General features: G+C 37.5%; 1 protein-coding gene across 3 annotated transcripts in view; it reads left to right on the plus strand.

The window, feature by feature from the left end:
• Positions 1-3298: 3298 nt before the first annotated feature.
• The window catches only part of LOC105233783 (kelch-like protein 20), a 229579-nt gene continuing 216410 nt past the window's right edge, over positions 3299-16467 (plus strand). Inside the window, exons 1-7 of one of the 3 annotated variants that reach the window (XR_007422037.1) lie at positions 3299-3383; positions 13032-13197; positions 13239-13626; positions 13707-14078; positions 14146-14447; positions 14568-15282; positions 15349-15590. Coding sequence is in view for 1 of the 3 variants with exons in the window: in XM_049450590.1 (XP_049306547.1) it covers positions 13046-13197; positions 13269-13626; positions 13707-14009 (813 nt within the window). In the remaining 2 variants the exon portion in view is untranslated. Of the gene's footprint in view, positions 3384-13031; positions 13198-13238; positions 13627-13706; positions 14079-14145; positions 14448-14567; positions 15283-15348; positions 15591-16467 lie in introns of those variants that run through there. The other 2 variants (XR_007422038.1, XM_049450590.1) reach the window with 2 other exon arrangements.

The following is a 16467-nucleotide window of genomic DNA, read 5'->3' on the forward strand; positions in this document are numbered from 1 at the left end:
TTTACCACTCAAAATTTTGAAGTGTTGTATATATTTGACAACACTTTATAGCGGTACTTTTTATTTAAAAACTAAGTTAATGACATATTATTTATCAAAACTATGGAAAATTAAAAACAAAACACATTCAGTTTTAAAGAAAGAAAATCATTTGAATGTTGCGAGCCAAATTGGGCTCGAAATGTAAGAGACTGACATGCGTTGAAAAAAATGATATTTTTTATTTTTTTTAATTTAATTTCATTTACACAATAATCGAAACTACTTAATATTTTATTTAATTTTTCTTTTAATTGAAACAATTATTTTGTCGCGGTATTACTTTAAAAACAATTAAAAAATAGAAAACTGGTTTGTGTTTAAATATAGTTTCTGTTTTATTGTCAAACGCAATAAATTACAAACTATAATTAAAATTAAATAATATTACTTCTGCTTACTAAAAACTTTACAAAAAAGAACATTGAAGATAATCCCGAAAGAACCAAAAAGTCTTAAACAAATTTTAAGAAAGTATAGCGATAAGCTTTGCGCGGTCACGACTCAACAAATATTTCCATATCTACAAGAATTATGCAGAAGAACTAACACTACGAGCAGGGTACAGGAAACCCTCGTGTGATAAGGTCGTTTTAGTTTATGCAACAAATTAGATTAATTAAAATTTAATTGTAATCGAGTAAATAACAGAATTTGGCACGGCTGATGGACCGCGGGTTGCTGCTGATGGAAACGATGACATCATGCGAAACTCTTTGATTTACTCTCATATTTGGGGTTATACAAAATGGCCCAAAGTCATTTTTAAAATACACTAGCAATTGTCTTTTCTACTGTTATAAAAAATGTGTGTGTTTGACAGCTCAAAGTAGAATCAAAGAGTTTCGTATCTTTAGCGTATTGTGACAAAAAAGTTCCCGGAAATTGTAAATAAAACGCAAAATATTTAATTATTTTTCACTATATATTCTGTCGCCTTCAAAGTAATCCCCACCAGATGTAATACATTTAAGCCTATGCTTTTTCCAGTCCCCGAAAAACTTTTTATAAGCTCTTTTCGGGTGGCCTTCAGCTCCTTTAGCGAATTTTGTTTTATCTCTTCGATCGACTAAAAACTTGGTTTCACGAAGCGGCAATTAGTTTGGTGAACTAAAAAAAATCACACGGAGCCAAAACTGATGAATGCGGTGATTGATCGATGGTAGTCACTCGTACTCCATTTGAAAAAACAATTCAACTTTATCGCAGCAAGTCGTGCAAGAACCCGTTTCATACCCAAAATATCCACAAAAATCATTCGATCGGACTCGCGAGAGATGTCGAGCTCTCTTGTCATCTCTCTAACACTTGTCTGACGATTTTCATGCACCATATCGTTCATTTTTTTAATACCTTCATCAGTTGAAATTGTCAAAGGTAGTCCAAAACGATCTCTCGACCATAACTGAATTTCCCCTGAACAAACCAGTCAGCTATTTGGGTGTTACCAGTCTTGATAATTGCAAAACCATGTATATGTAGAATTGAACAATGACACAATTGATTTCTACATTGCCACTACGAAAGAGCGGCACGGCGCACACTATCTGAAGCATTATACAACGTTAGATACAAATTAAAAAATTTAAAATATACTGGACTTCTTTTATTGGATCTTATGTATATACCTATGTGTATTGACTGTGCCCAAAAAATAAGGTTACATTTGAATTTAAACTGCGCGCGTTGAAGGATTTGGGTATTTTTTTTTTTTAGGTTGGTAGTACTGTCAGTCACATTTATGTCAAATTTCATGCCATTTTGAAAATCGAAAAAACCCCGCTCACTTCTCATATAACGGTACTGTTCAAAACCACAAAAGTCTGATAAATCCAAAACTAAATGCGCCAGAAACGTAAAAAGGATTTTTAGGGGCCAGGATAAAAATTGGACGACGGGAGTGGGACCGCCCACTTTTTGGTGAAATCCCATATCGCGGAACCCGACTGACGTGGCATTCTATATCGCTTTTTGAAAATGAGTGAAATTGGAAAATAAACACGCCTACGAGTACTTCCCATATTCTGTTGACAGCTAATTAGAAATGACACCTATTTTGAAGTAAATAATGTTTTCAATAAATCACGTATACTCATTGTATTTCACATATTTTTAGTTACTAAACTCTAATAGTAAAAATTTTGTTTAAAATTCGTTTTTTATTTGAAGATTTTAACAAAAACATGTGGAATCAACGATTTGAGTGGGACAACTAATTAGAATCGAAAATATTTTATTAACAAAAAATAATGATGTTACAAAAACTTATTTATTTTCCGTTAGTATTTTGTTGGTTACCTCTTTAAATTTAATATTGCTTCACATCGATTCCGAATTTACGTTATAAGACTCTTACAGCGCACTAATGGTGTAGCTTGCCATGCCGTTCTAAGTCCATCACAAAGAACATCCATATTTAGAATATTTTTGGTGCATATGGCTCCGTTAACATCACCCAGAGATGTTTTATAGGGTTTAAGTCTGGGCTGTATGATTCCCACTCCAAAACATTGATAGAATTATTATTATAAATCTTTTGTGTCAACTCACACGTATGCGTTGAATTGTTATCTTCCTTATAACAAGCAAATTTTCCTCAGCCCATGGCAACATGACATTTTTTGGGATGTCGACGTATTTCTCCTTGTTTAAAATTTTGATGCTCGATTGAACAGCTAAAAGAGCTGAAAAACTTCAACTATATCAGTATCACAGATAAGTAAAAAAAACGAAAAACGAGGAAACGAGGAAACGAGATATAATGGAAGCATTTAAACAAAAAATAAAAATGTCATGTCACATAGTCATAAAATCGAAGAAATTAAGAATGCCTATTCCGGAAATTGACTTTAACAACTGTTTCGCGGATCAGAAAAAGCATTGGTGCAAGTGTTTTGGGGCCAATGGGTATTACATTGAGGAGGACGCAATAGGTTTTGTATAATAAATTAAGAATTTTACAAACAAATGAAGTCTTATTATTTTTTGCTCATAGTTGATTTATTTCAATATGAACTAAGTTAATTTTTCTTTCGGTCACCAACTAAAGCTTAAAGCGTTGTTGGAATTAAGTGATCGTCACTAAAGCTAAGCCCTGCAATACTCTTTAAATCTCTCAACACAGAGCCAGAGAAATATTATTTTAACAAGAGCGCAAAGAGGATCGCTTTTCTAAGTTATCGCTGTACTCAGTTATACAAAAATGTTTCAGCTGCAGTATATATAGCTTGAGTACAAAGCGAACGAGTTCAGTTTGTTTAAATTGCGCGTTGTGAACAGTGTGCATAGTTATATCAGTTTCCGGCTATTCATATCCGGATTATACTATACTACAATATATATCCGTAAGTATCAACAAAAATATATAAAGTTGCATATAGTAACTCAAACTCTTGAATAGCTAATAGAAGTCATCCTTCGTCAAAATGACGACAGGCGATTAAAATTAGTTTGAAAATAAGTTTTTTTTATATTATGGCTGGACGAAATAATAAGTACATCAGGTATGTGTAAATGAAAAAATGTATTTGTTTGAGTTCTCTGTCTCCTATTTGATTTTTATTTGCTTCCTTCATCAGTCGTTATTTTCAATTCCTTTTGACATTCGTTTTGGCATACTGAAGATAAGTTTGTGGCACGTATGAATTGGAATCTCATACCAGGTTGTTTTAAATAAAATTCCCTAACTGATCCTTATTTTAGAACGATTGCTTCCCATTTCGTTGCTTTAACACCCCAAAGGTTTTCAATTGGATTCAAGTCGGGAAATTGATATGGTCATTTAAGAGAACTTCGACCATTGTCCTGTTACCAATCTTTGCCAACCTCGAAGTATATTAGTGTTTTCCAAGATATCTTTAAATTGGAACCTATTCACGGTGCTTGAAATACGATGTATTGGTCCTACACCATACCATAAAAAGCAGCCTCAGACCATTATGTTTCCGGCACCGTGTTTAACGCTCTTTTTTGTATTTTGTGAATGCTATTATTTGCCTTTCGGATGACGAAAATTTACGGATGAAGCAAATTCTGTTGCTTCGTCGCTCCACAAGATATTGCGCCCACTTTTGCTCACCACTTTTGCCGGACCAATTTGCATGACTTTTCGCGAATTGTAAATTTATCTTTAAATTTTTTTCTGCAATTATCGTATTTTTCTGGCTGTCCTGCTAGGTATACTAGCTCGATGTAGCCTTCGTCGATCCATTCGGGAAGATATTATGCTGCTAATATCGGGTGATTTTATTCTTGAAGGTATAAATGGGTCCTGAATCCAACGCAGGATTACTCTTTCCAACAGGTGCTACTTCGGACTGAGTAGGCAATTGAAAAGTAAAGTCCTCTCTCGACGAACAAAAGCCAAACTCTATAAGTCGCTCATAATTCCCGTCCTGCTATATGGTGCAGAGGCTTGGACGATGACAACAACCGATGAGTCGACGTTGCGAGTTTTCGAGAGAAAAGTTCTGCGAAAGATTTATGGTCCTTTGCGCGTTGGCCACGGCGAATATCGCATTCGATGGAACGATGAGCTGTACGAGATATACGACGACATTGACATAGTTCAGCGAATTAAAAGACAGCGGCTACGCTGGCTAGGTCATGTTGTCCGGATGGATGAAAACACTCCAGCTCTGAAAGTATTCGACGCAGTACCCGCCGCGGGAAGCAGAGGAAGAGGAAGACCTCCACTCCGTTGGAAGGACCAAGTGGAGAAAGACCTGGCCTCGCTTGGAATATCCAATTGGCGCCACGTAGCGAAGAGAAGAAACGACTGGCGCGCTGTTGTTGACTCGGCTATAATCGCGTAAGCGGTGTCTACGCCAGTAAAGAAGAAGAAGATAAATGGGTCCTTTTTACCAACAGTGACGATACGGTTGTCCGTTGTTGTTGATGTCTTATTTGGTCGACCACGATTTTCAACATTCTTTTTAATCCTTTGTCATTCTGCACGAAATACAATTTTAGCGATATTTCTAAGATTTTGGCCCTCTTTTTTGAGTTTTAAGACGATTTCCTTTTCCTCCGCAATGCAATGATTTTTTCTACCCATCTATACAATTTTTTACGTTTAATGCGTTTTAAACATGGAACTATACAACTTAAAGAGCAAACCATTAAAATAAATCGTCCGATTTGCTGAAAATCTTAAAATAATTAACAATGTACTTATTATTTTGACCACTTAGAAACACGTGCATCAACAATCAATTGCCACGAACACTACAAAGGGGGGATTCAGCATTTTCTTATCACTGTAAAATGTACTGAAATATCAAATTTAATAAAATCAACCCGTAGTTGCATTCGCGCACTTCACCAAACATTTCAAATTCATTCATGACTTCAGCATACAGGAATGTACTTATCTTGAACATACAAGTATTTTTTTTTTTTTTTTTTTTTTTTTTGTATGGCGAGATGTAAAAAAATCATCAAAAGACACTGTTGCCCTTACAACAGTAGTGTGGGACTTTAACCCACTAAAAAAACATCTCAATAACTACACATAGTTTTGATGAATTGCCCTGCGGAACTACCGATTAAGTATTACATCGCAGAGCAAGCTAAGCCTATTGGCTATAATGTCTCAAGGATTTTCGATCTGGTTGCGGCCGTTTGACTCGCTATATCCCAGGCGCTCTAATCTTCGCTGCTCTTGAATAACCTTTGCGGTCCAGTGCTTAACATGGTTCCCCACATGCTTTGACCGCAGCATTTGTGGCACTATGTCATCTGGCGTTATTCTTTCGGAGATTTCCGTTTCTAAAAATGTCCTATCCTCCTCATACTTTGGACAGTGGAAAAATACATGTTCAGCATCTTTTTTCCATAGCCACAAGATGAACACATTTTTACCTCATCATGACCATATTTGTGGAGGTATTCCCTAAAACAGCCATGACCACTTAATAGCTGCGTCAGGTAAAAATCAACGTCGCCATGCTCTCTACTAACCCAGGTTTCAACATTTTTATTCAATCTGTGTGGCCATCGTCCTTTGGCCGCTGAATTCCACATAGATTCCCATTCTTTTAGACTCTGCTGTCTTTCTTCCTCGCGTTCTCTAGCTTCTAGAGGCTTGCCGTTACTTTTGCTTTTACCGTACACTCTATTTAACTCACGAGCCATTATTTTAGGTGGCATTATGCCTGAAATCACTCCTGCGGCCTCGTGACACACTGTGCGGAAAGCGTTGGCAACTTTAAGTGCACTTAACCGAAATAGGGATCTAGCTAGTTTCGCATTTGTTTTATGCTTTAGTGTGTTAGCCCACACTAACTATTGACTGTGGCATTTTAGCCAATAATAGTCTTCGGCTCTGACTTGGCCAGCCTGTGTTAGCCTTTATTCGACTTAAGGCTGTGTTAACTCCCGCCGCTCTTCCGCAGGCTTTCTTAATGTTTGTCTTATAGTTCATCCTCGTATCAATTATTACGCCTAAGTATTTTAGGAAAGACTGTAACGTTATTTTATGTCCGTCCATATCCAAGGTGACGACTTCCACTTTCTTCCTGCTAGATATGAGCACTGCTTCAGTTTTTTTGTCCTGCCAGTTGAAGCTTCGCTGTTGTTAGCCATCTCTTTCTTTTTTGTGCAATATTGCTGCATAAGCCTTAGGTTGGTGCAGTTCTTTTGTCACGATTGTCACCGCAATATCATCCGCATATCCTAATATTTCCACTTCCTTCGGTGTTGGAAGTCGAAGGATTCCATCGTAGAGGATGTTCCATAGGAGTGGTCCTAGCACCGATCCTTGCGGTACTCCAGCAGTAACTGCATACCGCTTTACCCCCTCATCCGTATCATACAGCAGTACTCGATTCGAAAGGTAGCTACTTATGATACGCAGAAGGAACGTTGGCGTTTTAAGGGCCTCTAGTGCTTTCATTATGTGGGCCCAACTAGCGGAGTTGAATGCATTTTTAATGTCCAACGTAACAACTGCACAGTATTTTTTGGAGCCGTACATCCACCTGGTTCCCTCGATGGCCTTGTCTGCAATTTCGGTAACCTTTTTGATTGCGTCAATTGTCGAGCGTCTTCTGCGAAAGCCATACTGCTTGTCAGATAAGCCCTTTACTTCCTCCAGGTGTTTTTCTAGCCGATCACTTATTATCCGTTCGAGGATTTTACCCATAGTATCGATCATACAGAGGGGCCTGTATGAGCTTGAGTCTCCCGGCGGCTTATTTGGTTTGGGTAGCAGAACCAAACGCTGTACTTTCCATTTACTAGGGAAAACTCCATCCCTCAGGCACTTATTAAATAACTCCGTAAAATATTTGGGTTTGACTTTGATGGCAGTTTTTAATGCCCTATTTGGAATGCCATCCAAACCAGGTGCTTTTGTGTTACCAAAACGTTCCGATGCTTTCATGACTTCATTGTTATCCACTGGCAGAAAAACTGGAAGCTCTAAGCTATCTAGGTCTACTGTTTGCGTTTGTTGTTTTGGAAACAGAGTATCTACTACCTCCTTAAGAAGTATAGGACAGGTCGGCATTTGTCTTTTGTCACCTCTAACTTTTGTGATTACCGCTTTATACGCTCTATCCTATGGATTTTCTTCCGCTTTACCGCAAAGTTCTTTAAAGTGCGCAGCTTTGCTTTTCTTCTTGATTGCTGCTCTAAGTTCTTCCCGTCTTGCTTTAAACGTTTCTCGTAGTCGCTCAAATTCCAAAGTTCCTTTACTTCTTTGGTATTTCCGCCGGATTTTGTTGCAGTTACTTCTCAAAACAGTAATTTTGTCATTACACCAATATACTGGTTTCGGCGGTGGTTGTATTTTTTTCCTTACCATAGCAGCATCGCAAGCTCTGCTAACACAGTCAATCAATAGTTTTGCTTGTTTATTCGCGTCATTTGAACTGCTTAATTTTTCGTCCATCATTATTTTAAATAAGTTCTCATCTATTGATTCGTCTTTCCATCCTTTACTTAGAGCTTTTTTTGGCCACCCAGTTCTCTTTTGGCGTTTATTATTATTACAAGTGTCTATTATTATCGCTTGATGGTCACTATGTATGTATGCATGTATATATCACATATTTGCCACTTCGTCTTCCCTGCTAGGGATCTACTGACAAACGTAATGTCGATTATGGAACCATATCCATTTTTTTCAAATGTATTCTTGGTTCCCGTGTTTAGCAGCACCGCATCAAGTACTGAGAATGCTTTGAGCAAGGCATTCCCTCGTTGATTAGTTTTTCTGATTTCCCATTTCAAGGCCCAGGCGTTGAAATCTTCTGCAGTTAGATTCGGAGTTGTTGTTTGGGCATCTCTAACATGTTTGTCAAGAATTTTTTCGTACGCTTCTAGCGATAAACTTGGTGGCAAGTGGCAACTATAGAAGTGGGTACCACAAATTTTTGCTCTGGCATAGAACGATCGGCTAGTCAGTGTTCCATCTCGCACCGCCTTATCGCCGCAGACCCATATTGCCACTTTACCTGTGCTATCTTTTGACTTTTGTATTGCTTGCATATTATTGAAACATCTATTTCTTTTTCATGCACTGTTTGTTTTAGCAGTTCGTGCGCTGCTTCGCATTGGTTTAAATTTACTTGGCAGATTTTCATTTCCTATTGCTGCTTGCTGCTAGGTAAACTGGGCATCTTTTGCTGCCAATTTGATGGTTTGTATTCGGCCTTCCATTTATTTTGCAGGATACACAAAATGGTTCCTTCACACATGCCTTAGCAAAGTGTCCCTTTTCTCCACACTTCATGCAGCATTTGCTCCTGTCTTCTGGGTTTGTGCACTTGCTTGCTATGTGGCCATATTCGAGGCATCTATAGCATTTTTTAAGGATCGCAGCTTCCCGTATTCTGCACACAACCCAGCCAATCTTTATTTTTCCTGCGTCTAGTAGACGCCTTGCTTCTTTCTCTGGAAGGCTTAAAACTGCTATTTGTGTTCCGGCATACGCTTTTCTTATGTTTCTAATTGAACTCTTTTCTACATTGAGTTCTTTTAGTTGCGATCGAATTGCTTGAACTACATCGTCCTTTGTAGTCACATCGTCTAGGTCTCGAATTTCTATTGTTTTCTCCTGCGTTAAAACTCTTATTTCCACCTTGTTGCCTAGAACTTTACAAATATCTTCCTTGTATCCACTGCTGCTTCCTTTTTATCTCTCGCTTGCTCCAACAGAATCTCTCCTTTTGCTGTTTTTTTGATACGCGACACGTTTTCGCCCAAATTTTGGAGAGTTTCCTCTTCTTTAACAGCTTGTAGTATCTCACTATAGGACATGTCCCCAGTTTTCGTAATCACCAGCGCATCCGGTTTCGGAGGGGGCCTGCGAATAACTTTCCTTTGCTCTTTGATGACTTTCCTCCCTTTGTTTTTGACTGTCATCCAGCCTCCGTCCTTTGGCGTTTCTTTTATTTTTTCATTTATTTTGCCTTCAATTCTGTTTTTCACCATCTCCACTTGATCGGATATCTTGCTATTTTTGGTGGCGTTTTCCGATTGGTATTCTGTTCTTCAAGCATCCTTTTAGGTGTTGCTTCTGTTACGCTTTTAGCAAGGTTAGTTGCTCGATCTGTTTTTCTAGAGCTTGCATTTTGCTCTTGTGCACGTGTATGCAGCCTCGAAATGGCACTTAAAAGCTCTCGCATGCCATTATTTATGGAACGGTGCGGTGGTTGCAACAAACTTATGAGCTTATTGATGCTGTCCCCTAGCTATGCCATATAATCCCTACCCGTTTGCACAGTTTTCACTGTAGGCGTGCTACCTATTTGTAGCGAAGGCGGCGACGATCTTGCCCGTACAGGCCTTTCCATGAAAATAACCTTTTCAGGTGTTCGAGCTAACTTTGACCCTCGCTTAAAGGGGTCTACTATTGCGCTATTAACCAAACTTGTGGCATTATCTGATACGCTGGCCAAGTGGGCCACCACATCATTGCAGTCGCTGGATATCGACGGGATACGGGAGCCTGCTTGCTCACCCCCAAAACTGTTGGCACTGGGCTTTTTACACCCTGTACCGTAACTTGACTCTTTTTCGTACTCGCAGACATGTTTTTATTTATTCCGGGATCCTACCCGTACCATTTTATACCTACTGGAAGGTGATTTTTTTTTCAGCCGCTCCTAACATAGAGACAGACGCTGCCCAGTAAGCCCCTCAATCTGAGTCAGACGCTTCCGGGATTTTTGTTGGTTTAACACTTATTTACAGGCGGTATCGATTGGCCCCACCACATAGACTTCGTCGGGCAGACGTAGCTTTTAAGGCTACACCCTCCACCTCTGCTGCTTGCTCGGGGACTGTTTATTGAATATTCGCAGCTAACCTTCATACTCCTATCTGGAGGCCGTTCAACTATCTGCCACCTGCTAACCCCTACAGTAGCCCAAGCTAGCCTCATACAAGTATGTATGTGTATATGTGTGCATATTTTGGTCATGAAAAAAATTTAAAAGACCGTGCGGTCGCACTTATCCATTGCTAGAATTATGTGAATATGAAAACAAATGTGAGAGAACAACTTATACATAAATTATATATGATACGTACCTGCACTCATTGTTTCATGAGAAGTCTCTGCTTTTTTCAAGCTCTGAGTGGCCACGAGTGTACAAATATTTCGATATATGCAAGAAATATGCAGAAGAACTAATACTACGAGTAGGGTACCGAAAACGCTCTTGCGATAAGCTCGTTTTAGTTTATTCAACAAATCGGAATGATTGCAGTCATTGTAGTTATACGAAATAAATTTTATTTAATTGTAAAGAGAATTAAAAAAAATTTGGCACGTCTGGTGAACCGCGCGATTCTGCTGGTCGAAATGATGACATCATGCGAAACTCTTTGATTTACTCTCATTTCTTTCTCTTTTTTTCTTCCCTGTTTATGAAGATTAAGATTAAGAAATTTTGAGTAACTTTGCTCAAATAATAAGAGATGCCAGGAATATACCAGCTTAAAGTAGCTGATAAAATCAGTGGGAAACGAAATTTGAAGGAACGACACAAATAAGCTCCCTCTCGATCATTTCGCATCATTTTATCCTCATCAGGTCCGACGCAAAGTATGAGTCAACAGTTGAGAGCGCTTAGTAATTGCAGCTAAGCACTGCAATGTGTCTAGTTCTAAAATTTAGTTTACTGGTAAACCTCTGAACTCCTAACGCGTTATATATAGTTACTCGCCGCTTACATACATAAACCATCTGAAAACCGTGTAAGATGAAATAACGAACTATATTTACTTCGAAAAACCATGTAAAAATGTTGAAAACTATAAAATTTCAGATATGCATACAAATCGTTTTTTATTGAGCATTAAAACTTAAAATACAAAATTCATCCAGCTGAAAAATTGGTAGAGCAAGCAAAAAACAAAATAAATCTGTTAATCCAGACTTAAGAAAAATTTTAATAGAAATAAAGAAAAAATATTTGCATAGCTACATAATTATTAGTTGCTACTTGATAATAAGCGCAATTGTTTGCGATGAACTGGACTAAAGTCGGTAACATCACTGCAGATATTCACGAAATTATCCAATGGTGACTTTTTTTCCGGTTATAGAGTTTTGCGTTGTCGGACTACTTTCCGAGAGGTCATGCGCCGTCGACTTTTTTTCAAAAAAAAAAAAAATTTTTCTTTCCATTTCCACCGCACAACGACGGTTTCAACGTTTTCGTTCTGGTGTAGACGTGGTCGAAAATGCGCCACGCTCCGGAAGACCTGTCGTCGAAAATTAAATTAAAATCGCTAAATTGGTCGAAAGAGAAAAAAAAAATAAATAAAAAAAATAAATAAATAAAATTCAATAAAAATACCGCGAGACTCTTTTGACAACCCAATATTTAAAAACGGTATTTTCATTGTGCGGTTCGTAGGGATGGTATTAAACTCGAATCCGATTCTACTTGAGCAACGAGTTTACTCGTAAAACAATCGATTTTTGGGACTCGACCTTTTTTCGATTTTACACTTAAGTGACTAACTTTTAAGAAAATTGAGAAAATAAATTTTAGTCATATATAATATAAAATGCTGCCATATTGAAGAAATTTAGTTAAGCGTTTGCGTTTAGGATTTGGGAGATATTCGATGAAAAAAGAGAACTTTAAGTGCGGGTTTAAATCAACATTTTATACTCTCGCTATTTATATTGAACAAGTAAAGAAGGGCTAGGTTTGGGTGTAAGAAAATGTTGCGTAAGAATTCAAGATTCATAATTCGATGAAAACGTGAAAGGATTGCAATCATGTTTGTCATCATATTATTGCCATATTATAGGTCAAAGACTCACTTAGTTCCCATGCTATATTTTGCTTCGTGTCTGCGATATTTTTATTAAAAGTAACTTCTAATGAAATATAAATATGTGATATAAAGTCAACAAAAGAGTCCACATTTGATATATTATGTATAGTGAATTGTGTCAGAGTCGGAAATCACATTATCAGAAACAAGTTTTCAGCGGATGGCAAAAATGTTTGCCATTACTTAAATATGGTCGAGAACACGTCACATACTCGTATTTTCGGGCATAAGCTATAGCACATTAATATTCTACGCTCAGTGAGAAGATAAGACTGATAAGATTACTTATATAACGTTATCAGAAAGAGAATGACACTGTAACTCCCATATTGACAGAAATATATGTATACAAACTGAAATGGTAGTTCGAAAGTAGGAATTGGGAAAGTATTGACCGAATTTTATCTATTTATAATACATACAAGGACGCATTATTATAAGGAAGGCTGTTGCCTAAAATTCAATACTACATATATCTCACAGATTGACCGATTTTCGGTGAAATGGTAAATGTTAAAAAGTGAGCCGTAGGAACTGGGCCATATTTATTGGGTTTTTTGAGGTTTTCAAAACTAGTGGTCTGATTTCAATTTATAACAATTTTTGTCCGATTTGTAAAATCGAATATATTTCATCAATTCAAGGTCCAGTCATTTCTTATTTAATATTGTATTCTTTTATCACAAAAGGTCTTTAACTAATAATGGCCACGAGTTTTACGCAAATACCTGCTCTTCAGATCAATTCCAGTGGGCAAAACCGCTTCATGAAGAAATTAATGGCGAAAATATTTAGCTTCTACGACGAACAGTCTCTAATCGATGTGACATTTAGAGTTTCAAACCCAACGGCTCTGTAAGTATTACTTTGTCCTCAGCATACATTAAATGATTTAGAAAAATATTTTTAATTTTTGGACTGCACAGTGTACCCGCGCATCGTTTGATACTCGCAGCGGCGAGTCCTTACTTCGAGAACCTTTTCAACAGCGATCAAAGCAATAATCCTGTCATAGAGATAAATGATATCGATAGTGATACTTTTGAGCGTCTAATAACTTTTTGTTACACCGGGCAGACGCTCGTTACCGTTAACAATGTCGGTGCCATGCTGAAGGCAGCAATAGTTTTGAAATTGGACGACGCCATAACTTCTTGCGTGGACTACCTCATGGCACACATTAATGAATACAGTTTACAGGGTGTTTACACGCTGGAGCGTGAAACGCAGTGTGAACGTCTTATGCAGAAAATCATCGAGCACGAAACACAGAATTTCGTGAAGGTGAGTCTAAATATAAGTAGACGTAATGTCTCACAATAGCGGTACTTGTGTAATTGAAATTTTCTTTTCGATAATACCAGATCAGTCAAAGCGATGAGTTTCTGAATTTCGATGTTGAAAAAATGCAACGTATTCTGGAATTGGACAACTTGAATATATTTCGTGAGGAAAAAGCCTTCGCTGCCCTAAAACGCTGGTTCAATTATGATGTTCCTGAGCGTCAAGAGCATCTGCCACTTTTAATAGCTTGTCTCCGGCTTACCCAATTCGATGTTAACTTTCTGTTGTCACACATACAACCGTTACCGGGTTGTGAGATGCTGGCATTCAAGGCGATGTTGTGGATCAGAGAGCCTGCAGCACGGAAAAAGCTAAATATGCGATTTACAGGACCACGTGGGTTCAGAGCTGCAAATTGTGAGGAAAAAACATTGCTAGTGGTTTGTTCAGGGGTAAGCGCACACTGTGGTTTATATCTGATAACCTTCAATTAATGTCCGTACAATATCTTTGGAATAGTTGATTCCCAAGCTGCTACAATATAACAAAGCTGAAGATAAGTGGCAGGTATATGCGACTATAAACAATGACTACAATCAGTATACAACTATTTTAAAGGACGATAATATATTTTTTATTGGCGGTGGAAAACATTGTAAAGCACTCAACATCGTGCGCAGCTGGAACATAAGGAATAAGGCATGGCAAAGTTTGCCCGCTATGAACAAAGCTAGATGCTCACACTGTGTTGTCGAATTAGATGGTAAAATCTACGCGATTGGTGGTTCTGATGGTAATAATGCTCTGTCATCGGTGGAAAGGTAAATACGTTTAAATCTGTAACGTATTAGTTTTTATTATTAGACCATTTAACGTGGCGAAATGACTTTTGACCGTTTATAGATATTCATTATTTTTTCGTTGTTTTTATTTATTTCCAGATATACGACTGCCGATGGTTGGCAGTTCACGAACAGCTTGATTGTTGGACGATATGATGCCAGTGCAGTGACTTTGAATGGTAAAATTTATGTAATGGGCGGGTTTTGGGGCGGTCAAAACTTGAAATCCGTTGAATGCTACAACCCGGATTCGAATACTTGGACTCCTTGCGCGGACATGATAGAAAGTCACCATTTCGCTGGTGTAAGTTAGATTAAAAAATAATTATAAATATTAGAAGAACGTTCATCGAGTCCTGATTTGGTGGAATGAAGAAGAGTCGAAGAAGGGAATATGACGACTTTCCTTAAGTGTTTAAAAATTATCATTCAACTCCTTGGATTTCTTTTAATATAAACGGATTTACGTAACTGGAATTCGTATCCTGTCTGAAGTTTTTCAATTTATATGTGAATGAGATACTGCCGTTACAATACGCGAATCCATTTGATTTCAACCTTACAAACCTTCTGTAGAGTGTTCAAAATCAGCAAAAGTAGATCCGCTCCAAAAAAATATCCAAAATTGTCTAATTGTAATTAGTCACTGGCTTATTTTGTCGCCCTCTATGAAAATTTAATACAACATTTATTGCTACTTTTTGTATTACAGGTAGCCGCACATAGTGGTCACATTTATGTTTTAGGCGATGGGTTATGGAACAATACCAACACTGTTGAACGTTACGATCCCCAGCAGGACACGTGGTCTAAGGTATATTAAGTTGGTTTTTGGCAATCGCTTGATGTCAAACTAAATATTTTTGCCAAAATTTCGCAGATTTGCTCTTTGGAAGTGGGCTTTGGTTTTGTAGCTTGCGTATCACTAGACAATAAACTATGGGCTATTGGTGGCAACTCTGGTAGCAAGAAATGTGTATCAGTCTATGACGAGGAAAATGACCGTTGGGAACTAAAGTGCTCTCTACCCGAAACAAGTATTCATCCCTGTTTTGTTGTGCCTGAAGCTTTACTGACGTCGAGTGAATAACAATATTAATAAATATAATTTTTGTAATAAATTCTCTACGAATAAATACCAAAATATCTGATTTTCTCGCTTTGGAAAACGCGTCATATATTTTATATGCTACACAGATTTTAGTTAATATAATTTAACATCTAGATATCTACAGGTTCAGTACAGAATAGTGCTGTGCAATCGATTAACGAGAAAATACATAGCGCAGTCGTTTTCATTTTGTAATTCTTTCCGCTTTCATAAGGTGTATTTACAATATGTTTCTATAATTGAGTTTTGAATTACGACGCGTACAGGTGTTTGAGAGGATATGAAAAGGGATTAAAAGAGAGATGCGCTTGTGAAAGGCGATATCGAATAGGAAACACCAAAAGCGAAGTTGCCAACAATGAGCAACAAAAGTTGTTAGTTTAAACTCAGACTCTCTCTCGCTCTCTCCTTCGCCTCATTTTAAGAGCAATCAATCAGCATATTTTACATGACATTTTCTTGAAAAAACTGTTATACAGCGCAGCTAAATTTTGTAAAATATTCATTTACATATTGATATGATTATACCCACACAACAATACACTTTGTTCAAGATGTTGCGTATACGACATGGTTGTAGCATAAAGCAAGCTAAATAAACAATAAATATAACTAAGGGTTTTTAGTAGCCTCACTAACTTCGAGGCTATTCCTGAATATGATCTGAAATATAACTTAAGTAAATATGATAAACACAATGAACATGATTGTAGACGCGTATAACCATTCAAGAAATGATTTTAGAAAAATCCATATTTATAAACATGCAAGCATATCGACAATGGAGTTTTGAAAATGAACTAGGAAATTTTTGCTGAAAAATGTTATTAAATCGACATAAGTGCCACTTTTGCCATTGCGTTTTGCGAGGTTGTCAACCTTCCCTTC

This window comes from Bactrocera dorsalis, chromosome 2 (assembly GCF_023373825.1).
Source record: "Bactrocera dorsalis isolate Fly_Bdor chromosome 2, ASM2337382v1, whole genome shotgun sequence".
NCBI classification, from domain to species: domain Eukaryota; kingdom Metazoa; phylum Arthropoda; class Insecta; order Diptera; family Tephritidae; genus Bactrocera; species Bactrocera dorsalis.